This window comes from Streptopelia decaocto (genome assembly GCF_964273445.1).
Source record: "Streptopelia decaocto genome assembly, chromosome: Z".
Taxonomy (NCBI): Eukaryota; Metazoa; Chordata; class Aves; order Columbiformes; family Columbidae; genus Streptopelia; species Streptopelia decaocto.
This window is the reverse complement of record NC_138657.1, coordinates 42,358,849-42,385,341: the sequence shown is the minus strand read 5'-3', so window position 1 is coordinate 42,385,341 and position 26,493 is coordinate 42,358,849. Positions and strand designations below refer to the sequence as shown.

At 40.5% G+C, this 26,493-nt stretch overlaps 2 protein-coding genes across 15 annotated transcripts in view; one reads left to right on the top strand and one right to left on the bottom strand.

Annotated features, from left to right (window-relative positions):
• PPIP5K2 (diphosphoinositol pentakisphosphate kinase 2) overlaps positions 1 to 5,546 on the bottom strand; it is a 59,667-nt gene extending 54,121 nt beyond the window's left edge. For 6 of the 9 annotated variants that reach the window (XM_082074325.1, XM_082074332.1, XM_082074334.1 and 3 more), the window contains exon 1: positions 5,195 to 5,285. The gene's annotated coding sequence lies outside the window, so the exon portion shown is untranslated. Of the gene's footprint in view, positions 1 to 4,427; positions 4,620 to 5,194; positions 5,286 to 5,434 lie in introns of those variants that run through there. The other 3 variants (XM_082074328.1, XM_082074329.1, XM_082074330.1) reach the window with 3 other exon arrangements.
• Positions 5,262 to 26,371, top strand: GIN1 (gypsy retrotransposon integrase 1). Of its 6 annotated transcripts, none has more exons than XR_014186156.1 (9): positions 5,308 to 5,448; positions 9,039 to 9,184; positions 10,032 to 10,225; positions 11,286 to 11,591; positions 12,237 to 12,425; positions 12,522 to 12,686; positions 13,148 to 13,436; positions 16,513 to 20,834; positions 25,927 to 26,371. XR_014186156.1 is itself a non-coding variant. In XM_082074349.1 (9 exons), exons 2-9 carry the CDS (start codon positions 9,046 to 9,048, stop codon positions 17,650 to 17,652), a joined length of 1,509 nt encoding a protein of 502 aa, XP_081930475.1. In that variant the 5' UTR covers positions 5,308 to 5,448; positions 9,039 to 9,045; the 3' UTR covers positions 17,653 to 26,371. The 6 variants fall into 6 exon arrangements, 5 of the variants coding, with proteins under 5 accessions (XP_081930473.1, XP_081930476.1, XP_081930475.1 ...); XM_082074349.1 differs by having other exon boundaries at positions 16,513 to 16,698; positions 17,612 to 26,371; XM_082074347.1 differs by having other exon boundaries at positions 5,262 to 5,371; positions 16,513 to 26,371.
• Positions 26,372 to 26,493: the final 122 nt, after the last annotated feature.

Genomic DNA, 26,493 nt, shown 5'->3' with positions numbered 1-26,493 from the left:
CTTGCCAGGTGCTTGTTTTGGGTTCAAGTGTCAAGGTTTTGGTAGTGGGGGGTGAGCTGCAGGGGTGGTTTCTGTGAAGACACCAGAAGCTGCCCCCATGATGTACAGAGAGACAAGACCGAACTGCTGCTGCCCAAAACTGAGCCCAACAGCGATGCTGGTGGTGCCTCTGTGATAACACATTGAAGGTAAAAACCACTGCATAGCAGCTGGGATAGAGGACTGAGAAAATATGATAAAAGCAACCCTGCAAACACCCAAGTCAGTCAAGAAGAAGGGGGAAGAGGTGCTCCAGGCACCAGAGATTCCCTTGCAGCCGATGGTGAAGACCATGGTGAAGCAGGTTTTCCTCCTGCAGCCCATGGTGGTCCACAGCTGAGCGGATAGTCACCTGCAGCCTGTGGAGGAGCCCAGGTTGGAGCAGATGGATGTACCCTGAAGGAAGCTGCAGCCCAGAGAAGCCATTCTGGAACTCCTGGCAGGTGCTGCAAACCACAGTGAGGACCCCATGTAGGAGCAGGTTTGCTGGTGGGGCTGCACCCCATGGAAAGGACCCACACTGGAGCTGTTAGTGAAGAGCTGCCTGTAGTGGTATCATGTAAGATTCCAATTCTTGTAACCCAGGTAGTGGAGAGGGAGGTAGTGATCTCTTCTCCCTGGTATCCAGTGGGAGGATACTCAGAAATGGTTCAAATCTGTACCAGGGGAGGTTTAGACTGGACATTAGGACGCATTTCCTTACCCAGAGGGTGGTCAAACACTGGAACAGGCTTCCTAGGAAGGTGGCCAATGCCCCATGCCTGTCAGTGTTTAAGAGGCGTTTGGACAATGCCCTTTATAACATGCTTTAACTTTAGGTCAGCCCTGAAGTAGTCAGGCAGTTGACTAGATGGTCATTGTAAGTCCCTTCCAAATTCTAGTCTAGTCTAGTCTAACTGCAACCCATGAGCAGGAGCAGTTCATGAAGGACTGTTTCCTGAGGGAGGAACCCCATACTAGAAGAGAGGAAGCAGCATGAGAACGAAGAAGCAGCAGGGGAGAAAAAGTGTTATGAACAGTCCCCATTCCTCATCTCCCTGTGCTGTTCGGGGGCATAAGGTAGAAGAGTTAGGAGTGAAGGTGAGCCTAGGAATAAAGTAGAGGTGTGAGAAAGGTATTTATAGATTTTTTTTCTTATTTCTCATCCTACCCTGTTTAATTGGCAAGAAATTAAATTAATTTCCTCAAATCAAGTCTGGTTTACCCATTATGGTATTACAGTTAGTGAGTGATCTCCTTGTCCTTATCTCAACCGATGAGCTTTTTGTCATGTTTTGTCCTCCTGCCCTGTTGATGGAAGAGGAGTGATAGCACTGGCACCTGATGGCCAGCCAAGGACAAACCACCACAGTACTCCAAATATGTTTCCTGGGAAAAAAAACTATTGCATTGTTACCCACACTCCATCTTAAGCAATTAAGTATATTTACAAGTGCTTTTACCCACGCTTTTTTCATCCTGGTAGTGAGGACATTTTTCTAATAAACATAAAACAGGGACTTGAAACCACTGAGACAGGAGGGAACAGAAACAATATTTGTCCTGTTCCATTCAACTGTTCTAACCATTTGTCTACCACAATCCCCTTTCACTTTCCCTATACACCATTAGGTGGCCACTGGGTTTCTTTTTACAGGAGAGGGCTCACTGCTCTGGATTCCACGCAACAAGGCTGGTACCTCATGTGCAAGATCTTACCAGTGAGGCATCTACACTCTCAAACAATAGCAATACAGAAATACCCGTCTTACTGGTAATCCCTACCGGAAACAACTCTCATCAGTGTTACTTACCGCAGCACTTACATTTCTTGAAATGCTGTAAAGCTAGGCCAGCCAACTAACTGCAGTTGCCTAAATCTTCTCCCAGGGACCTAAATTATTTTCCAAGAACCGTGCTACCAAAATGCTTGTGCCTAAAGTAAGATTTTAATCTGACCCTCCATACTACCATCGCTTAGCCCAGGGGACTAAAAAGTTAAAAGTTGTACCGTGCCGTGTTGACCTGGCTTTGACTAGGATAGAGTTGTTTTTCTTTCTAGTAGCTGTGCTTTGGATTTTGTATGAGAAAAACGTTGATAATACACTGAAATTCTGGTTGCTGCCAGGTAGTCAAGGATTTTTCAGCTTCCCATGCTCTGCTAGGTGCACCAGAAGCTGGGAGGGATCAAAGCCAGGACACCTGACCCAAGCTGGCCACAGGGGTGTTCCTTACCATACGACATCATCCTCAGTACATAAACTGGAGCTGGCCAGGGGGCAAATAGTGCTGCTTGGAAATTAACTGGTTATCGGTGCCACAGGAAGTGAGCAATTGCATTGTGCAGCACTTGTTTTGCATATTGCATTATTATTATTATTGTTATTATTATTGTTGTTGTTATTGTTATTATCTTCCTTTGCTGTCTTATTAAGCTGTTTTTATCTTAACCCATGAGGTTATTTTTCCCTTTCCGATTATCTCCCCCATCTCATTTGGTGTGTGTGGGGGTGGTAGGGGGTGGGTGGAGAAATGAGGGAGTGGCTGTGTGGTCCTAGTTGCCAGCTGGGGTTAAACCCCAATATATATGAACCAAGATTCTGTTAAGAAGCCAGCTTTGCAGTGAAGAAAGACATGCCTTTTAGGTTGTTGATGAATGAGATTTCTAGTCTTAAAGCACAACTGTTACAGTTTTCAGACAGTAATTACTTGGCTGATTCCCCCATGTTTGCTTTGTTTCTTAGTAATTACACAGTTAAGCACAATTTTTCCAGTCATTTAGAATTACCAAACTTAAAGTGAAATAACTTTTCAATATAAGTATCTTAATCTTTCCCTTTAAAATCTTTGCTCACAGAACTTATTTTCCTCAATATCTCACCAGCTGAAATGTGACCTTTCAGCATATGTTATGACATCTGCTAAAACTTTTGAGTTTTAGCCCCAAACACTGCACTATCACAGAACATCTCTCAAGTCTTTAACAGTCACAAACTGCAAAATGAACCATTACCATCCTTCAACAGAAGTGTCAGAACAGCCTTACAAGTCCAGAAAAACCTGTCTGGTAAATATCATTGTCTTCTTTTCAACATAGGAAAGTGTTTTTTTAAACTGACAAACACTACCACAAACTGACACCTGGTATGCCTTACAAGTGTCTCCTGCACAGCCATGGAACTGTTAAGCTTCACATTCATTAACCTCCCAAGTTCCTTTCTAAATCAAACCTTGTCAAACACATCATATAAAGACATTTATATCTGTGGCAAGCTTGTATGTTTCAAGAAAGCCTGGCTTCTGAACTTTTATAGATCCCAGTCAAAGACATCAAAACAGGTTCTCCATCTTCTCACACAGAACTTCATATTTCAACTTTGTAGGTATTATAAAACTTTTGCAAAGATGAGAAAGTTTTTGCAAAAACTTCTGTACCAAATTCATTAGACTCTATCCCTGGAGGCCTGATCTGTTCTACCCACAACTACCGGAAGGATGAAACTCCCTTCCACAGGAAGAATCAGCCAGCCAAGACAAGCCAACCAGTATAAACATTCTTCTTTCTCACATATTGAACCATAAAAGAGGCATATTACACCAGTCAAATCCTTATGCCAAAACCAGCTCTACATAGCAAGAATAGTTTTGTTATTGCTTGAATCAAAACTTGTTGAAAGCAGCAGGTTTAGCTGCCTCTCGCCATTTACCATCACACATGTTTTTGCCATAACAAAGGAAGACCCCACGGAATAAGGCAACTTGCTTCTAGAGTAGTAAAATGATGCAGAAAAGATGGAAACAGAGCAGCTTAAATAGATGAAGGGTAACAACACTTAGAAAAATGCAACATAATGCAGAAATACTGTAACAAACAAATGTAAAGAGAATCTTTTCAGGTTAGAGCACTAGGTAGAAGTGGTTTGGATGAGAAAGAAAAACACTGACTTCACTGTAGTTGTGATACTGATCTTGCCCAGTGTCTTCCTGCTTGTGTGAGGAGAGTGACCACCTACAAAATCGATGACTATGGGGCAAAAATAAAAGTGCCAAAAAACCAATGTTTTTGAAGCTTACCAATCCTCAGTGAAGTCCCCAGGTTCAGTAAAACACTACTAGAACAAGGACAAATGTTACACAGGCTACTCTATTTATACATGTCTCCCACTTCAGCTCCTGACAGTTATTTTCTGGTTACTATGTGTAACTGATTCTCAGCTCTGGGACTGCTGCTGGCTTTTTTTCCTACCTCACTTACAATATAGACAGCAATCTCTTTTGCACTCAGCAATTTTACAGTGAAATTAACATCAGTTTCTGGGATGTTAACAGAGTGCCTCAAATCCGTGGTTTAAGACATGTATCACACCCTGCCCACCCTGTTTAGGAACACTGCCTTTCACACCACGTACTTTGGACTCAAAAGTTTCACCTGCCTTTCTGACAGCACAGCATGCTGCAAACTCACATCATTGCTAGTTCAATAGAACTGCTTCCAGGAACAGAATAAGCCACAACATGAGGCAAAAGGATAGATGTGCTTATCGGCCATGTCCACCACGTTTTACTGACGATTGCAGCTTAGTAATCAGCACGGTTTAGGTCTGTGAGAAAGACAAAGGGAAACAGAAGGGTTTTGCCCATCCTGTCATCAGGCATTGGGACCGAATCTGACCATGTGACTTCCAACGCGGGAGTGAGCTGTCGGCGCTCCGCTCCTCACGGGACCTTCCGGTCGTCGCTGAGCCGGCCAGAGCTACGACGCCGCAGCGAGGGCGGCTGTCGCCTTTCCGCCGCGGCCCATGCCGCCGGGCCGAGCCCGTCAAGCCCCACGGCGCGGCCGCCATCGCTCCGGGGAGCCCGGGCGACAGCCCGCGGCGCAGCCGGTCCCGGGCACCGCCCCTCCGCCCGCTCCCAGGGAAGCCGCCGCAGCGAGGCGGGAACGGCCGCCAGCTCCTGATGCGGGGGTGGCGGGGGAGCGCCGGGCGCACGGACAGCGGCGCCCGCTGCCGGCTCCCAGGCCGCTGCCCGAGGGGTCAACCCGCCCCGCCGCAAGCCACTGCCTCCTGTCTAAAGGGGGGCGCGGCCGACGGGGTCGGTGCAGCCAGCACCCTCTGCATCCCCCGGAACGGCGGAGGACGAGGGGGCCCGGAGCGGCACCGGGAAGAAACCGCCTCACCTGCGCGCGACACCGCCGCGCGTGGCGTCGCCTGTGCCCCCACGTCCCATTGAGGAGCTGCTGCCACCGCCTGCCAGCACGCGGGCCGCCCCGCCCTAAGGCGGCACGCCCCACCCTGCCTCCCGCCACTTCCGGGAGCGCCACATAAGTCTCGGGGCTCAAAGGCCGCCGTTGCAGGTAACTATCCGGGAAAAGCAAAGTCAGCGGGGCTGCGGACCCTGGGACAGGTCGTGCTGATACCTCTGCTGGAGCAGGTGCGTGCCCAGAGGCCGAGCAGCTTTCCGCGGCGCCCGACGTGCCAACGACCTCACTGCGCAGCTGAAAGGAGGGGGTGTGGGGATCAACGGCGGGGTTGGGGGTGGGGGGGGAAGGAAAAAGATCGCGTCGACGTCTTCGCGCCTGCGTGAGACTTGCATCGCTGACCTGCGCGTTGTGTGGGGTGAGTCGGCACTACTGCTCCCAGCATGCACTGCGCCGGCAGGGTGCTGCACTGGGCCGCTGCGGACTGGCGATTTGCATGCTGGGGATCGTAGTCTGGGCCGCGAGCGGGAACAGGGTGTGGTCTTGGCGTTGTGGCGTTTCCGCACTGGGGGATGCTGAGGGCGGGCGGGACTGATTCCTTGGAGGAAACGCTTTTGGGAGGTACGACTGACGCTACCAAGGGCGATAAACCTCGGCTTAGCATCCTTATCTTAACGGCACCAGTGGCCCTGGCCATTTGCCTGTCTTTCAGGGGCTGTGCTCACTTGCCTCTCCTGTTCTCGTGTGGTGGTTGCGGTAAATGATTAAGAGGCATTTGCAAGGTGGTGGTCAGGGGTTAGGGTAGTGACTTAGTTTACTTGTCCGTGCCTCAGAAGTGGCACTGTTGTCATCTGCAGTGCAACTTCCATCATATACCACGGCCTGTGTGCGATCTGACAGTGCCAACAGCCTGTTAAATGGTCATTCTTGGAGAAATTAGGGTGTTCTGAAGTGGCAGGGACCTCTGTCAAAATTGTCTCATAAGCCAGGAAGGAGTGTAGGTGAATGTGTCCATCTAAATACAGGTTCCGGGAAGCACTTTGGTTAGAAAAAGCTCTATGGGGCGTTCCTGTTTCTGGTAGGAAGAATTACAGGTAGAGGCAGGGGAAGTACCTGAAACCTGGACTAAAAAGACAGTTTGGCAGTTAGGATTGGAGGTTTGTTTTGTTTTGTTTTCGGGGTTTTTTTTGTGTGGTTGGTTGTTTTTGGCAGACCGTGGTGATGAAACAGACATAAAAAGCAAAATAGTTAAATTTAACCAGGTAACACTAAAGCAGAAAGAGTCCTGGTATGTGAAAGTTTCATTGCCTATGCCTAAATACTTCACTTGACTGTAAAGCACCGTTTTCTTTTTCAGCTTCAAAAGTATTAAGGATTGATTACTGATTGTAAAAGTCTTTGATTTTTAAAGGCTACCAGGTACATTATGTGTATTGATAGAGATAACGTGAATTATCGGAAGTAATATGTTTTATTCTAAATAAGAAAACAAGAAGATTTTATTATTTATTATTTTCAGTGTACCTTCCCCCCCACCCTCCATTCTCCAAGATTGGGCCAAAGTATTTTAGGTATTGAAGAAAAAACGAGCATGGACACAGGAAACTAAATATCTAGGAAGGAAGCTCATTTAATGGTGTCCTCTTAGTCAGCAATCCAACAGACTTAACAATTTGCTGGATCAGGATCCTACTAAATACATCAGATGTCTATGGGTACTACATAATGTATTCTTTCTTCATTGCCTTATGTACAGTCTTCCAAACTTTTACAGTAGAAAATGATATTGCAGGAATAAGGATAGAATTTCTGTTTAGCTGAAGCATAAGGTGCCATCCCGGTCAGATGTATCTTATTGCTGTGCAACTTCATTTTGTTAGACCCAGTAAGCATGAGCTACATAGAGAATATTAATTGTTTAAGGCAAGAGTTTCATGAACAAAAAGAACTGGAAGAATATTGTTCTGGAACATCTTTTCTTGCAGTGTATGAAAGTCTGTGTCAAGCCAAAATGGTCCATCATCCTGGTAGTTAAGTGATAAATCAGAAGTGACTGGTTTTGACTTCCAACCATGCTTGGGTAACTGCGGGGCTGGCCTTGAGAAGGCCCTGAATGAAGCCTGAATGCATGCTTCTGGCAGATAGGATATTTCAATTGCTCTTCACCAGTACTCTTTTACTGTCAGAAATGCTAGTTAATTGACTTCTTTTAAACAGAAACACAAATTTTGTCATGGTAGTTTCACCTTCCTTAGTTATCCAACCAGATGTAAACTTAAAAGAAACTGCTGTGCCAGTCAAGATCATGAGAAACATTACTCTGTTTTGGCTCCACTTCTTCCCTATTCTGAAACACCCTCTTTCCTTGCAGACAGGATTGTAGTGGTGAAAAGCTTATCTGTGCTAGTTCTCTCAGGTATGAGAATTTGACTTTAAATGGTTTATGTTGTATGCCAAGACACTTGGCTGTTTTTGAAAGCCAGCTCTAGGTTATGCAAAATGAAGTACTCAGTGAGGAAGAGGTCTTGCCACGGTTTGAAAATGAAGTTCCTGGCATGTATTTCATGTTGATAACTCAGCGAAGTTTAGGCCAGCTGTGTGTGTAGTCTATGATATTCTATAAATAACATACAACATTTTATTTTGTGGGAGAAACAGAGTAAATAAAAACAGGCATAATCACTCTTCAGAGCTCTTTACCTTCTTGGTACCGCCAGTGTAGTAATGGTAGGTAAAAATCTATATATTGAAAAATAAACATAATGACTTAGATGTTTAGCTTTCAAATAGCATCAAATATACTGAGATAACATGGATTCCAGAGTGACTGGATGCTGTCACTTTCCCAGTAATTATATGGCTCTTAGGTGACAGGTCATGCAAACAGATTACTCCTTTTAACAGGCTGTGTGTTGTCACATTGTCTAGTCTTTGGATGCTGGCAGCATAAGGAAGAAATTTGCTTAATGCTGTGGATGACTAGCATTCATTAGGAAATTATGACATGGCAGACCCCAAGGTTGATCCTGCTCTTGTAGTCATCAATTAGAGCAGAATCAAAGTGCTGGTTTTTAATACATCTTCACTGCCGCTGGAGCACATTTGGAAAAAAAAATCACTGAAATCACATAGAGCCTGCATGAATATTTCTGCTTTTAATTAATTGCTAATTATTTTGATTGTATTCTTGCTAGACCTAAACTGTTCCTTTACCGATGGTGCATTTTATTAATGACATTTTAGTTTATTAATGTGATCAGGGAAGTCAGACCATGTCAGGGAATGAATTGTTACCTTGCATGCGGAGTCTGGTTTGGAACTTCAGGATCTCATTGTCAGATGAATTAATGAACAAAATACATTTCTGTAATTTTCTGTCTGGGGAGTTGGTTTTTTCCTGTTTGTCTCTGTGTGTGTTGGTCTGCTGTTTTTTTTTTTTCCAATTAGGGTGGCTTTTTGGACACATCTAATCTCCAGCACACCTGCATTTGAGAGGTATCCTAATGTTTAAGAGTGAGACAAGCAATTTCTTTCTCTCTGCACCTCATCCAATGAATATAGTGGAAGTCTCCATTGTTTGGAAGTTTTAAAATACAGGCTGACAAAAACAACTTTGCATAGAACACAAGTAATGTGTCAAGCAGTGTTCCTTATTGCTTGAGTTGATAGCATGAGGATACTGAGAGTAGTGCAGTGGATGCTGTAATCTCCTCTTAAATGCTATGTTATTGGGATAACTCTGAACTACAAGAAACCAGTAAAAAGTGAAGATGTGCTCCTCTGGCAGTTGGTCCATCTAACAAATACTGTGCATTTTGTTCAGGTTAGCAATGGTCCGTAGTGGAAAAAATGGTGGGCTCCACCTGAAGCAGATTGCATACTACAAGCGAACAGGAGAGTATCATCCAACAACATTATCAAGTGAAAGAAGTGGAATCAGGAGAGCAGCCAAAAAATTTGTTTTCAAAGGTAAAATGATTCTTTCAAAGTACTCTGAAAATAGTTTTTTAGGTGAAGATTTGCTGATACAAAAAAAAAAGTGGGATCTTGGGCTGCAGCATACTGTGATTTTAATATATATTCTCTATGAAACAAGCACTCTGTTTAACCCTTGTTAATATATAACAATGCTTACAGAATAGAAACTCAATCTGCTTTAGTGCTTTTCAGAAGATACTGGGGAAATATGTAGCCATTGCAATCCATAATGTAGAGGACTACAGAAAGCGAAATCCAGGTGTTTAGCTGTAGAAAAGGAATGCTCCGTCCAGTCTGGAGGATGCTGTGTCTCTCTGGGCAGAAGTGCAAGGATGGCTTTGCCATCTCTCATCTTACAGTCTCCTGGCCCTTCTGAGCTTTATTGCATCCCTGCGAGGACATATATTAGTCTTTGTAGTGTGCTGTGATCTGTCAATCCTATCAAATCTGCCAAGTTTATGTAGAGAGAAGGCAGGGAGGAGTTAAAGCTGTGAATCGTAACATCAGGTTGCTGGCAGGCAGGCAGGCAGTATCGTAACACTTTTTGCCACCCTTTCCTGCCTCCAGCATTAGCTTGTGTTTCAGTCAGAATTCCTGTAGGAATATTTGCATTCTGACTTGCATTTGTAATGCCTCATGTCCAGATTAATAAGTATAGGTGAGCAATTGGCTATTTGGAGGAAATATTAAAGTATTTGTAAACAAAAAACTACATTAATACAGAAGTGAATTCAAGTTAATTCAAGAAATTCTGTACTGAATCATGCCCAGTAACTTAGTGAATTAAACAAAAGACAAAGCACTTGCATGTAATTTGCTGGTATTTGTTTTCTTTCAGAAAATAAATTGTTCTATATTGGAAAAGACAGAAAACAAATGCGTCTGGTAATTGTTTCGGATGAAGAGAAGAAAAAGGTGCTTGAGAGATGCCACGAAAATGCTGCTGGCACTCATCATGGCATATCAAGGACACTGACTTTAGTGGAATCTAGTTACTACTGGACCTCTGTAACAAACGATGTCAAACAGTGGGTATGGTCTCATAGCGACAGGATTTTTTTTATGTAGTCTGTTACAAACCTGGTGTAGTCATACGACTTTGATAAAGCAAACACCCATATTGCTTCACAGTGAGGAAATGTAGCCTACAATCAAACTTCTAATGGTCCTCTTGCTATAGCATAGTGTTTCCTTTTTTCTTTTATTACTGAGCATGTGGCTTGCATATTGTGTGTTACTCAGTGATGGGGAGCCATACTGCCTTTAAGTATGCAGAGCAAATCTGGTCTTTGAGAGGATTTCTCTTGCAAGGACTCTTTACATATCTTTGCTAGGATACAGTGTACCATCCCAAGGATATGTGGCCAGAGTGGCTGCTGGCAGATCAGAATATGAAGATGGTGCCACTGTCTTACAATTAGGCATGTTCAGGACATAGTTAAACAAAGCACTGCTTGGGAAAGTTCCTTCTCCTCCTTTGCCCAAAGATACATGGAGATGATGCCCAGGCAGAATGCCAAATTACTGTTGCTATCAGCTTGCTGTATCACCTGAATGCTTCACGTTCATGTGCAACTGTAACATGAACTGAAAATGAGTCTTTGTTTTCAATTCAGACTTGGACAAAGGGGCTCTGTCCTGTAGATAAAGCCGATCCATGTTATACGTGGAAGATCGTGTATCTTGCCAGTGTTTTTTGGCCACCACATACACAGTAGAACCAAAAGGGGAATGACTGGGACTTTGTTGATCCCAGCTGCTTCATACTTCCATATTTACAGATGGTAATGGATATTCAGATTTATACTGTGGACTTGAAGGAGCACAGTGTTTTTGGGATAAGGAGAGTTTGGCTGTGAATTCCTGCACATTGTTGGCCTTCACTGTTATTTGTTTTAGTTTTGTATTTATACTGGAGCTGGAAAATCTACGGGTAAAAAACTGATAAAAAGATGATAAAATGAATTTGTTTAGCATTGCCTGGTCTGACCTAACTTAAAAGTGGAACAGTGGAGATTTATGATCCTGCTGGTTGCCTTAAACCTTTACTATTGCTTTTTTTTGATAGTATCTTCCCTGATTTTTGCACTAGGTGTATGCTTGCCAGCATTGCCAAGTGGCGAAGAATACAACCACCACAGCACCCAAAACATACACTGTCAAAGCAGAGGAGCCATGGACAGCAGTCACTATAGAACTAATGGGACCTTTTAGTGTTACCAACAGAAGCCACAAGTACATCATAATTATGATAGATTTGTTTACAAGGTGGGCTGTTATCTTGCCACTGCATGACACTTCAGCAGCTGAAATTGCTAAAGCAATTGTAAAGGTGTTTTTCTTATATGGGCCACCTCAAAAGATGCCTATTGGTCAAGGGAAGGAGCTTGTTAATCAGGTAAGTCTTTATGTGGTTTCTTTGTTTTCAAGAAAAAAGCCAAATCTGTATTAAATTTGAATTTTCAAACATTCTTGAAAAAGACTGTAAATATTTTTTTCTTCAGTTAAAAAAAAAAAAGCATACACAGAATGACAAGCCAATTGTTTGCAGTTGTAACTTTAATTGCAGCATTTCCTAGGGTTTTATTCTTTGAATAAAGAACAAAGCAAAATGATTTCCTGTGCTGGCACAGTCTTCCATGCTCCAACATGCTGTATTTCATTCACCCATATTGCCTAGTATAGCAGATAGCTGAGGGTATTTTTGACATTGGCCTGTAGTGCTTGTGAAGAACTTTGCACACTTTGATCCCCTCATAGATTATGAAGTCATGAGACTATGATACAGAGGAAATGCCAGATTGAGTCAGTGGCAGAAATGTGTTCAGAACTATCAGTTACTGGCTCCTAAGCCATACCGATTCCTTTAGCTCTCACTCCCAACTCTGGACTGTTTGGCGGCAATATGTATATAAGACTTTTGCTTAATCACCATCATATCAACAAAAAGGACAGAAAACTGAATTTGTTTACTTGAACTGTGATACAGAAGAGTATTCACTTTCAGTAAATGTGTACTTTTTTTTTTTTTTTTCTTTTGAAGATTAATGAAGAAGTGTTTGCACTGTTTGGAATGAAACAAATTGTATTATCTTATCCTCAGACAGATGATGTAAATGTAAGAACATGCAAGACAATAAAATCTTTCCTTAACAAATACTGTGCTGACCATCAACGTGATTGGGATGAACATTTGTCTGCTATTGCCTATGCTTTCAATCTGACAAATTTGGTATGTGAAGGTTGTTCCTCTTTGGACTGAAGTCCCTCAAAATATCTGCAAAGCTGTATGCTAAATTTGCTTGCTTTTTGCTCTCTGTTTAAATAGGAGCCAGATCAAAACACCCCATATTTCCAAATGTTTAATCGTAACCCACATGTTCTTGAGTCAATGAATATATGTGTGGAAGGAGAATGCAGTATGTTTGCAGAAATATTTGAAGCAACTAAAAAAGTCAGTGAAGCAATGGAAGAAAAGACCTCAGATTGCCAGGTAAATGTTGTATATTCAAACTTTACTAGTAAGAAGGTTGAAGATAAAAAAGGTGAAAAGGCTTGGAGTGTAAAATACAAGCTTTTAAAATAATGTGAGCTTTTGTATGTTTGGAGGGGGAAGTGTTTTGTTTGTTTTTTTCCTTCACCTGTGATCCCTAGATTTCAGTGTACCAATTCTCAGGTTACTTCCTCCAAAAACACATTAAGAGAGACCTATTGCCAAGAGATATGTATCTGACTGAAAGGGCTACATATCTACAGAAGCTGAAAACCATTGCCTATGGACTAATGGTTTCTGAAGATAAAATCTATTACTTCAGAGCTCTGCAGCCCTACATATTGTGGATTACACACATCCAAACCACTTAATGTTATGCTTCTGCAATATTAACCGATGTTATGAAAACACATTATTACTTCTGGGAAAATAAAATATAATTCTTATGTATCTTTCTGCAGGTGGAGAAAAGCATTTCAGATGAACAAAAAATCAGAAGCAAAATCACTGTCAAAAGGAAGCCAAAGCAATTAAATACCCTCCGACTAAAAGTTGGTCATGAAGTCCTCAGGCAAAGAAAAAACTGGTGGAGAGATGGTCGTTTCCAGTCAGAATGGGTTGGTCCTTGTATTATAGATTATATCACAGATAATGGCTGTGCAATATTAAGAGATGCCACAGGATCAAGGTTGAAAAGACCCATTAAGATATCTCACCTCAAGCCGTACATAAGAGGGTCCAGTGAAAAAGGTACGTTTGTGTGTGTGTTTTTAATATACACATATATATATTTATATGTTTTTTTTAAACTTTTCTGTCATGCATTTGTGTAGATTATCAGGGTGAACAAGTATCATTCACTCACCAGTGTGACTTAAACTAACACTAGGTAATGTAATAATTGCAGTTTTCAGTAAGGAGAACAGTTAAGTGGCTTCAAACCTATGCGGAGCATGAAACGGCTAATGATTCATGTTTAAAGTCTGTTGAAAAATAGCTTCCATTGAAGTTGCTTCTAATCTGTGGTTTGGCCCTGTTCACGGTGGCTAGTGAAAACACACTAGAAGTATGATTAGGCTAAACTATATTCAAAGAGCATTTGGTGTCTGCGTTTCTGTTTGGTGTAGTTAGGAATTTTTCTTTGCTTAATCTGACTAGTACAGATAGTAAATGTTTAGACTTTTTTTTTAACAACAAAAGACAGTCCTCTTAAAGCCTTAAAATAGAAAAACTACATCAGATAGATGATTTTTTGAGAGTTTATTTGAAGTTGTGCTACTGAAAAAATAAATGTGTTTCTTTTATGAGAGCAAATAAAATTGTCGTGCTCTCCAGTAGGGCTGCTAGAGATTAGACCTGGATAATCAACCACCACTCTTGCTCTTACAGATTCAGTGTGTCCTTTTGGAATGCTGCTGTGTTAATGAAACCGGCAGCTGTTTCTTTTCTGTTGACATTGCTTTAAGTCCCTGCAGGCATTTTGAGGAAAATGAATGCTCAGTGTTTAGAAGAATTCTATCATAGAGCAAGATGCTTTTTTGTTCAGGGTTCTTGAAAAATAGATCAGTTCCCACTCTATTGGTGTGTGTAGTTGAGCTTTAGTTCTTCAAAATGCATAAACTGCATTGAGACAGTAATTTCATATGCCACCCTTTAAGCTGAGAAATTTGCAAAGCTGAAGCTAATTCTGGAATTTCGTGTGAGAAGCTGATATTTATAGCAGTTGTCCATTACAGATTTTATAACCGAGACACTGATTTCATGCAATATCTCCAAGACACTACTTTTCACTGTTGGATGATCACTCCATGGCTTCCAGTTCCTGATTAAATTACTGATCCATAAGGAGGAAGTCATGTGCATGTCAAACATGCAAATAATCTCCAGCTGTTACAATGACTTTGAATTGTGTCACAGTATAAAGAGTTACATGTAGTTGTCTTTGTAGGATCAGAATCTAATATGTTTACCACTAAACACTGCAGAAGCAGCAGGTAAATGTAGAGTTAGTTTTTTCCCTTTCTAAGAAAGCGGCTAAACGTTAGTTGTCTGACACAGGCAAAAAATTATAGATCGATTTGCTTACATATTTACATTATGTAGAGAGTTAAACCAGACTTCACCAAAATAATTGCCAGCCTTTATCAAACAGCCTAACAGTGATCAGGAAAGAATATTATTTCAGTTGGATAAGAGCAGTGAAACCAGGACATTAATTATATAGTGAATGACATCTTTTTTTTTGTCCATAAAGAAACATGTATCTTTGTAACAAAGGCCCTCTATTAGCAGAGGTGGACTTTTTTTTATTTGCAACTTTATTATTTAATATTTAAGCCTAAGTTAGCACTATCTACTGCTGTGGTGTAACTGTGGTGGCTGTCCTACAAGACTTGGATGGGAACAAAACACTTGCAGTGTTTTCTGTGAAATAAATGTGGAGAAAATATATCTTTGAGGACATTGGTTGGCTTGCCTACCAACTTTTTGTTATGAAGTGTTTTGCTTACTTTGCTCCAAAAATCGGAAGTGTATCTTGTATGTATCACACTTCAGATGTGTGAGTTTGGGAATTTTAAAGGGGAAAGGCAAAGCCTGAAAACTGAGCCCTCATTTTTTATGAGAGGAAAAAAAATCTTGCACAGGTAAGAACTGGCAATCGGAAGCATGGTACTTTTTCTTAACCTTTTGTAATGCTCTTGGTCTCAAGATAAATCCTGAGTCAGTGCATTGATAGAGCTCTTGGTACAGGCATCACAAATTCACAGTCTGGGTGTACCTGTGTTGCTTGCTACCTGGGTGTCTTTACATCCAGGTAAAGGTTCCAGGACACCTTATGCATACATACATTTACATATCTGAAGAAACTTTTTGCTTTTCTTGTTTGAGTGTAGTTTGGCTTAAATATTAAATTCAGGAGAATGCTTCTGGGTCCTGTGCTAAAATGATTCAGGAGTGCAAACAGGCAGAGTTAAGACATATTTGTTGAGAAATGTGGCCAGGAAAGTGCAGTTTTACCTCCACAGTAGCTCCCACCAAGGTCCTTCTTTGGACCTACATCTTGAAAATGAATTTGTAGCTCCCTGTATAGAGACACTTGTCTGTTGAACTCTTCTGGTTTTACAGAACACTTAATTTCACAGTAGGCTCCTCATGTGAACAAGAAGATAGGCCCTAGCTTCATCTTCCAAAATGGACATAGTAGTGCCATGATGAAAGTTACACTTCTAATTTGTCTGGTCAGACTATTTTCATTTTATTTGAACTCATTTGGAAAAGTCAAACACTGTAACCATATATCAAATAAAAGAAAAAGCTCAATAGTACTATACAGTAGCAACCACCATTGTTGCCTTTAAATTCTATAAAACTATGGGGTTTGTTTGGGTTTTGTTTTAGTTATTTCTTTAAATAATGTGTTTTGTTGCATTAAAATTTCTCAGGAAGAACTCAGAGTAGCCACATTTCTGTGTGTGTGCACAAAATGGAAGAATCTACATGTCCATCAATTTAAGGTATTAGCTCAGTAGGTGACTATGACACATGTCAAGCTAATAATTGACTTTAATAATTGACTTAGCAAAGAAAAACTCTCAATGTGGAGCACTGCAAACATTTTTTTGTGATGTAACACGATGCAGATAATATTTTATGCTCAGTGAAATTAGAAAACTCAGATTATCACACAGCTGTCACTCAAGCATTCTTGTCCTGTTACACAAATTGTTTTGAAAAGTTAGCACCTCACTAACATTTTAAATATGGCTTTCAGTAAACTAGAAAGATGTAATGTAGATATAATCTAATGGCTACTTTTCTTTTACAGACAAACATTATTTTTTACAACGTGCAGTAATTGTTGACCATGACTATATTGGCTTATCTGAAAGATCCTACAGTCCAAGCCAACAAGACTCTATTGCTGAAGGGGAAATAAATGCCTACACAAAAGATGTCATGTCTGCTGTGCAAATGCCACCCGCAGCCTGCAAAGATCAAGAATCAACACATGGTAAACATCAGTGTAGGCTGACAGAAGATCATTGCATTGAATCAAACACTGCAAAGCCAGCCCAATGGCCTTCACCTTGTTGGACACTTCAGACCAAGATAGAGGATACTTAAGCATAGTCTCATGACACATTTAATTGCCAGTTTGAAGTTTCTGTGGCAGACTGAAAAAAATGTAGTATCTCCAAATGCCATGTTACAACTTTATGAATATAAAAGTATTGCATATGTCCACTGGTTAATTTGTATGGACATTAAGAAGCAATGGCTCTGTTACCAAAAACATAGGCACAACCTAGTAAAAGCACATGTTCTACTACAGTATGACTTGAAGAACATTGTAGGTGTCTAGTGGTTAGTTTATGTGGGTAGTGAGAAGAACTCCCTGGGTGACCAAAAGTACAGGCACAACCAGGTAAAAGCACAGGTTCTTATAATGCATTTGAATTTCAGGGTTTTTTTGGTAGAATGGCAGTGTGGCTGTACCTTACTGTTATCCTCTCAGGACATAATGCATCACTGTAATGACCTTTTCATCAGTCCTTAGATGACTCATTCCTAATGTGCAGGGACACTGTGGGATGAATATATTCTAAGCACCTTGATGTAAATTTTGCTTCTACTATAAAGAAGCTCATGTCCTCCTTTTCTGTTATAAACCAGTCTCTTATTCTTTCTGAGAAGCTGTAAAACCTATGAATTTTACAGCTTTTAATTTCTAGCCTAGCAGAAAAGTTGCCAAAATCAAACACATATAATGTTCTGCACATAAAACAACAAAGCCTTCAGCCACTCCCCACTTATCAAAACTCTGCTAGAGTGAGCAACTTTAATTACAATCTTAAGAGCTTGCAGCATTCATTTGTGCTTTTTTTCATGAACAGCTGTTTTCCCTTATGTTTACGTCTTCCCAGAGCTAATACAGGTTTGGAGATTTCTACTGGCAGTGGCCTAAGAAAGATGAAGCACTGGCATTACTATTCTGTGAATTTCTTGAGCAAGTTGTTACTTGTCTGGCGTGAAGAGGAAGAAAACTAGCAGAAAACTGAATTTAGAAATTCAGCAACTTCTATCTGATACTGTGGAAGATTGTTTGTCTTTCTCTGAATGTGTATGTTCCCACTCTGCTGCTGAGTGTCCTGTGTCTTAAAAAACAGGTCGAGAAAAATATTATTTATTATGAGTTTTCAGTTAATCTTGGGTAACAAGACGATCTGCAATGCTCATTAGGTACCTAACTCATTGAAATACATACCTAATGTACAGTATGCCTTAGATGTCACATGCCACAGCTGTGTAAGAAAAGAGCTGAGCACTGTGACAGAATCCTATCTTAAAATTTAAATGAAAGAATACTTAATACTCAGTATTTTGTGTATTCTGAAATCCAGTCCTACATGTATACTTTTTATCCACCAAGAAAGGGCATTTTAGGGGGCAGATGCTGGCTTGACAAGCTTCTCCTTTGTGCCAGCTGCACAGAGCGCTTAGAGATTAACAAGCTTTGTGTTGGCATTGACAAACATACATAAACTGAGAAGCCTGTTTTTCTGTTAGCTGCTCTTAACCTCAAGCTGTGCTGTCTTCTGAAGACAGCTGACCTTTATATCAGTCTAGTGCAGTCAAGGAAGTAAAGAAAGTGGGCTTGGTGAAATACATCTGTATTGTTTAAAAAAAGTTATAGGAAATCCTGTTGAATTTGTTACAGAAAATAAACACCAAACAAACCAAACACCACATGTAAATATGACATAACCCATAACTATGAACAGTTGCCTTACTTTGATTTAAGATTTTTCCCCAGTAATGAGCACTGTGGTCAAACAGTATTTTTTTCCCTGGAATAGTAGTTTAAAGACCATCTGTTTGGGTACTCTGTGCCATGGGCACTGAAGGGTACATGTCATAGTGACATGGCACCCTAAATTGTTCCTATGCTAATGCTTAACAGAGGCCCGGTTTCTTGAAAGCAACCCTTCGTCCTCTGTATGTAACTTTGTTTCTTCCACTAAAATTATTGACTAAAGTGGCATCTACTAGAAGGGGTTTGTATATTCTTCTGTACCTTGTGTCTGTGTATTCAATATATATATATAAATGTTAGCATGGGGGATAAAATCAGAACATAAGGAAGCTCTCTGCAAGATTCCTCTCTGCTTTGTTAGGTGCAAAATTAAAACAGTCCTTCTTTTTATTTACTTCAGCTGATTAGTTTCTTATATGCACATAGTACAGCAGAGCTGTGTTCTGGGGCAATGCAAGTGCTGTGAACTTGTTATTGCTACATTGCTACAAATGCTACAGTGATGTTGGAATGGGAAGATCAGTAAACATTTAACATACTGCATAGCATTGATCATTCAGGCTTTCTGGTAATTTTGATCTACTGTATTAACAGAGAGGCATTAGTGCTTCTTCAGTAAACCTAGACAAGGCCTTCTCTGCATGTGGGAAGTTCATTGAAATAAAATACAGGGGTTTCAAACTAGTGATGTGGAAAACAATCAATAGAAACTGTGGGAAAAAACCCACCAGGAAACTTGAGACATGGCAGGCAGCACACGGTGCGTGGGGAAGCTCAGAGAAACCCTGCGCATGCTTGACCTAGCAGAGCATTGTTCGGTGTATGCTTGTGACAGCAGTGAGTCATGGCCTGCCTACTTTTGGTTTGTATTTTAACCGACTTGGATAAATACACAAATGTCCATCTGTACTCTTTTCCACTGTCACACAGGTCTGATTTATGATGGGATGATAGTAAAAGACTATTTCATAACAGAATTCTTATATATTCTTTTTTCTAGTAGAGTTTGTGCCTCCTTATGGCAAATTGTTTAGACAGGAGGAATAGAAGCAAGTACAGCATGAAACAGAAAGTGCAAATTTCCTCATACATCCCAGTACAGGATTATGAATGTTTATCCTTTGGGTTTGCTAGTAGCACAAGCTACCAGCTCATGGTTTGATGAAAAAAAATTTGATGAAAAAAAAAAAACAAACATAAAATCTGCTAGTAAAAAGATTCAGTACAAACTCTTGAGTATTCTACTGTGGAACAAAAACCATTCCTCTCTTGTCTGAATACTCTCTGAACTGTCTTATAATGTTTGGCCATTCTGTATTAAGGTGTTCTTGCTTTCCAACTGCAAACATTTTTTAAAATTTTACCTAATTCTCCCTAGAACTGAATGTTCCCTGCTGGAGAGCACCAATGAGTCACAATTTGCTTTTCACAGCAAGCAATTAACAAACCTTCTGGAAATACCACTTCTGAGAACCAGATAAGTTTTGTTTACTTATTTGTATGGGTGCAACATCCATATCAATGGCCTTTTGCAGCAGGTATCGTTCCTCTAAGGACCTAGTGTCAAAATCTTTACATAGCAACCTTCTTGGTATTTTCAAAATATGTAATGGAACATTTTTGTGGAGTGGATGCTTTCAACATATTGAACTAGCTAAAAATAAAACATGCAAGCTCTAGAGTCTCGCCAGATGGTGGAAGCTTAGTGAGGGGCATCAGCAGCTCTCATTGTCTGTTGGCCTGAGAGTACACTGCCCACCTGTGAATTCAACAGAAGGAAATGCCATGTTAGAAGTCACCAAAACTGTATGCTGTTTTAAATGAGAAGTCTAAAATTGATACAAGTAAACAACATTTAGCAGCTTCTTCAGGAAATGGGTATTACAAACTTCCTCTTGTATTACAAGATCTGCTGTGGAAATCTCGGTAATGAAACCATGTAGACATTTGGAATGAATAGCACTACACAAACATTTTAATTCAAACAGGAAGGCTCTTCCAGAAAGAAATAACCACACAGTAACTTAATTTTAAAACATTTGATTCAGGGATTATTAATCCCAAGAGATACTTCCCCAGTCAGTTCTCCTTTCCTCCTCTCTGCTTGTACACAGACAAATGCCACATTTGCAAATACAGGTGCCTCAGTGGCTCACTTGTTTGACCCATTGTAGTGTGCATTACTACAAGCTCTGAGGGTGGGTTCACACATTTATCTTCCCACAGGGTCCCTGGCTGCAGCGGTGTGCAGTCCATTTTACCCTGACGCTGTGCAAAGTGGTGTGGTGACAAAGTGATCTGCAAGAACCTCACTGCATTGGGAGCAGAAATAGGTACGCCAATAAACAAGACAGGTTGTAGGAAATGCATCCTTCCCAGTCTGCCAGGCAGTGCTGCCCTGCTGCAGATTGCTAGTGCGAGGTTCTACAGGTCACCGATATACAACTTTCCATAATTTATCGGTTGTTACTCATATTGTCCTTTTCTGGGTGCTGGACAAGAATCTCTGAATTATCTGAAAAGCTGGAATATTAAGAGCTGCAGCTGGTGGCAAGCAGCAGTGCCTTGGGTATATAAAGTGATATCTGAGTGGGTTAAAAGGGAATAAATCAGATTTCACAAATTCAATACTTTTTTAAATTTTTTTTTTTTTACAATTTATGCCTTTAAACTTTCTGCCTCACTTTGCCTTTCTGTACTGAGTTAATAGCACCATGTCAGTTCCCAGACATACTGAAAAAAAATATTTCACAGAGGTGGCAGGCATGATGATTAAAGCTCCAACAGAAAGCTCCCAAGTAAGTTATAAGTTTGCACAGAATTTCAGGGATATGCAGTAAATAACACATGGACTTCCCCACCAGATTGATTTTGAATGTTTATTTAATGAGCGACATCATCCATCACTTCCACAGATTAAAGACCTAGGAAAAAGAGAGTAGGCTAAATAGGAACAGGACAGAATTTAGCATATGGTTATGCTGTTATACTGTCAAACTTAATTTTTGAGATTCGTAAGTTCTGTGTATGTGACACAGCAGAAGTTAGGGATTTATTTTGGAGCGCACACTTGAGCCCTGACTTTGTCCTCCTGCTGGCAGTTGCAGGGTGGCAGCCTGTCACTACAGGAGCACACCCCACATACCCCGCACTGGCTCTGCACCACAGCGTGGTCAACACGTGAGGCTTGTAGGAACTATTACCCAATGGTTTGTTTCCCTGAGACTTTCCCAATCTATTGTCATCTAGTCACAGCAGAAACTGTAAACAGATAATAATTATGGAAGCATAAATGTATTTCTGAGAGCAATGTGACCTGCATTGTGTGAAGGCTGCATGACTGACCTTTCACATAAATTAGGGTACCAAAATAATTTGTTTGTGCTTTAGGCAGATTGTACCATAACTGCCAACTGTGTCAAACATTCAGTGCAGCTTTGCAGCTGCCAGAGAACTGGGCATCTTCCAGTACTCATTAAAACTTGGTTGCTATGAGCAAGATCTCACAAGTGCCTGGAAAAATGCCATCCCTCCAGTTCCTTACAAGTACCATAGTGTGTGACCTGAGACCTCCCCCAACTCAAGGAAACAGGGCAGAACTGTGGGAGTCCAAGTAATTTTCTCTTGAGCTGTAGTTTAGGATGTGGCATGGCTGAAGAAAGCAGTGACAAATGAGGCAGGGGAGGGAAGGGATCAAAGCACTGAAGAATGCAGGTGGCCAGGGCAGAGTTCTGCTCTTAAAAACCTACGTAAGTAGCACCAACTTTAGCCTGTTGTGGCTGGATATGCAGGTTGCCTTATCCCTATTCTGACAAAATTATTTCATAATAATAATAAAAAAATTAGGTTTATCATATGTTTAAGTTTGAAAAAGAAATGTAGTTGGAAATCAATAACAATTTCCCTAGTTTGCTGAACTGTTACCACTTACTGTTTGCTAGGAACAAATTGCTCCACTGCATCTTTCAAATGGTACTTTTGGCAGAGTCCCTAGAAAAAATTGTCTCTACATCATCTGTGTATTTTTTTAAAAGTTGGACAATTAAATCAGAGAGAGCTTCACTTGAAGGATGTTGTGCTTCATAAGCAAGTAATTAGTAATAAACACTAGCAGAAAGGAGTTAAAGAAAGGAGCGGTTCAGCAAGTGTGCCTTCATGACCTGTAGTATTTAGAATATTATAGAGCAACTTCCAAGTTGACTCCCATGCAGCTCTCCCTTGTCCTTCTCCAAATATGTGTGTAACAAAGCCAGCTGGATGTTCCTTTAGGTTTTCCAAACACCATATCCAGAAACAGCAAGAAGTTTGCAGGTTTTGCTTGGCCAAATAGCCACCACTGGAGATTTAAAATGCTTCTCTACACTGTTAGTTCCCCTCTTTTCTTCTGCCAGTGATGTTTAGCTATGCAAAAATATCAAAATTTTTCACAGGTATTGGAGAGGAGTCTGAAGAGCAGTCATAGTGTAAATTTTGCTAACAAATTTTGATGATTCACAATGGAGAAAAAAATATTTTCAAATTTAGAATTAAAAAAAAAAGCAGGTAAAGGCAAATCAGGATGCTAAACCTCTAGGATATACTAGGATCTGTTTTACAGAGATAATACATTGGACTAATTTCAGCTCTTAATTTTACTTGACCTAGACATTTGGTCCTGTTACTTTTTCATTAGCACATTACATGAATCTACAGAACCTGTGCCTTATATTGTAACACAGTCTTTCAAATTTATAAGTATCCCAATGTACGATTAAATAATAAAGCTGCTTTTGAATTGCTAACCAGTGATCTACTCCCCACAACTTGTATTGCTAATACATACATAGTCTTTCAAATAAGTTCCCACATGTGTTTGAAGAGCAAGATAGAAATCAGAAGTCTATTCTCTGTACCATAGCCCACACTTAATACTAATCCTCTGTAGCATGACTGACATTACTTACCTAAAACTTCCAATAAAACATAAATAAATGCAAGTAAAAAGCTGTTGCAATTTACAACATTGATCTATAAACCCTCAGTAACTACTACAGTGCACTGCTTAATTAGAAAACTCTACTTAATCGAGATGTTTCCCAAGGAATCAATTTACAGTTAATGACACATGTGGCAAGGACAGCTGCTTAATCGGCATAGTAATTTCATTTAATTGGAACACCTTCAGGTGACTTGGGTGACAACCTGTACATTACAGTTCAGTGCATTCTCCTCATGTCAGCTTGCAGTCGCTTTAGTCTGCTCTCACTTGCAGCTGGTTCACAGCAAGCTACTGAAAAACACCCAACACTGCTTAGCAGTGAATAATCAGCCACCTTCCTGTCACTCTGAAGAACTTACAGTACGTCAGACTATTCAAAACAGGGAGATATTCAGCACAGTACTAACACACGGAAAGGTGCTTAGCTACTTCATCAGTCTGATTTTAATGAAAATGTTCAGCCCCTACAATAGGCACGATTCTTCCGTCTTGAAAAGGCTTAAGAAAAGATTAATTAACAATTCATGAAAGTGTCATGTCTTTGAAGTCTTAAAGTGTGCAAATCCACGTTGTTCATTAAAAAGCATAGTCTGAACAGGGACAATTGCTGAAACTAAATTAATCACGTGCACTCAAAATCCACTTGCCAAGACTGAATAACCTGTATGCAACACTGAACACATAAATAACAATATTAGCTCATAGAACAAGCTAGGATGAAGAATGGTCTGCTGGCTTATTAAAACTAGAGCTATGATTACAGAAAGATTGTTATCAAATTTTCTGTTGCAGTATGAAGTCTCTGGTACATTGTTTTAATAAGATGCAGCAGATGCAGCAATAGGGAACATCCAGTGCCGTCAAGCAGGTTCAGATTTTCTGCCATGGTACCTGTATGAAATTAGAACACCCAACCTGAGGTGCTGCAGTTTGCTTGCTGCTGTACTGGTTACCTATCAACACAATTATTAGAAAAAAAATCACAGAATGGGTTGACTTGGAAGGGATCTTGATCACCTAGTCCACCCCACCTTGCCATAGGCATGCAGGGACTTCTTCCTCTAGATCATGTTGCTCAAAGGCCTGTCCAACCTCACTTTGAACACAGCCAATTACGGGGCATCCACAACTTCTCTTGACAACCAGTTCCAGTGTCTCACCACCCTCACAGCGAAGAATTTATTCCTAATATCCAATCAAAAACCTAGCCTCTTTTAGTTTAAAACCATTGCTCTGCAGCCTAGGTTAAAAAGTCTCTGTCTTTCTTAGAAGACCGCTTTAAGTATTGGAAGCCTGAAATATGGTCTCCTGGAGCCCCCTCTTCTCCAGACTGAAAAAACTCCAACTCTCTCAGCCTTTCTCCATAGGAGATGTGCTCCAGGTTTCTGACAGTTTTCATGGCCCTCCTCTGGACCCCCTCCAACAGGTCCATGTCTTTCTAGTGCGAGAGACCCCAAATGCAGTATGCCAGGTGGGGTGTCAAGAGAACAGGGGGAGAATCACCTCCCTCAACATGTTTCTCTTAATGCAGCCCAGGATTACTCCAGAAACCAGCTTCTGAATTCCAGAGAGCAGAGATTATGACTAATGCTGAATTAATCTGTCTTAGTTTGTATTTGCAATTAAACAATGTTTGGCTACTCCTCCCTCAACAAAGCATTTTTTTTAATTAGAGATAAGGATCAACTAAAGGAAAGGAGTAAGGTGGCAGCTGCATATTATCTTTATCAACATAATACCATGGAAGGAAGCATAGAACCCAACGTCAGAAGGATGTAATATGAATTACCCAAATGTTAGAAAAATATATCCTTAGTCATTGCTTTTGAGAAAAGCCTGTGATATTTTAGAACCAATGCCATATATACCACCTATGACAGCAATGCCACCACAGCTCTCTTAACTGCTATCTTTGCAGGCAGCTTTAGGAGATCCTTCCCAGGTATTTTGTTTTTATTAATACAGAACAGGATCAAGACCACTGCTAAAAGCAATACTGCTTTGCTTTTCAAAAGTGGGGCAGAAACAGGTTATTTTCCTTTTAACATTAGGAAAATAGAAATTAGCAGAAGAGGAAGCAACTTAGAGTATGCACTAAATACAATCACATGAAACAGCCTGTACTCCAACAGCCTGTACTCCAGCATTTCAGAAAGCTGGCTATGCTTGAGAATAAATAACCTGTCAAGGATCTTAAATTTTTGTTCCAGAAAAAGCAGATTTAGAAAACCCTGCTAGGGGAAAAAATCCTTTTTGCTCCACTATCATTACCCTTATTTCCTCAAAAAACACCTTGCAAAACCTGCTACCACAAGAAACCTACTGCCTATTTTTCAAGCTCAACACCAGCAACAGCCTATTACAACACCTGCAATGATGATAATGAAAGGTGTGTCATAAAATCCTAATTTGCAATTACAGCTGTGTACACTCTGCTCATAATACAGGTTTTAAAAGAAGATTAATCATGCTCTGATCCTCAAACTAGACTGATAAATCGCAATGATGTCACACAATGATTCACTCTTCAGGTAACTCACACAACCAGGATAATTATTCAGCAGGACTTCTGCAAGTCTCCCATTCAATGAGTGAGTGTATTACAGGATTGAGGACTCCTGCTGTACAAATGAAAAGAAGTCTAGAGAAACAAGAAACTACAAATCAGGTACTACAAATCAGGTAGTATTAAATGCCTGTGCTGACTAATTTGCATATTTAATTTGATACACAGGTTTCCTCTTAGCTGTGACCATGTTTTATTAAATACCCTGCAGTTTTATTTTACAAGTAAAATCCCTCTTTAAGTGTTTAAGCTTGACTTTGTACACGTATGTTAATTATTAGTCTTTAACAATATTCCTTGTGAAATAGCAAAATATTTTTCCAGCTTCCATACAAAATATCACTTTTTCACTGCTGTTAGAAGACATTAAAATTTTTACTGCATTAAGTGGTCCGTGTAACTTTTACACAAGTTATAGGCAAAAAACTTAAAAGTATATAAAAATTCC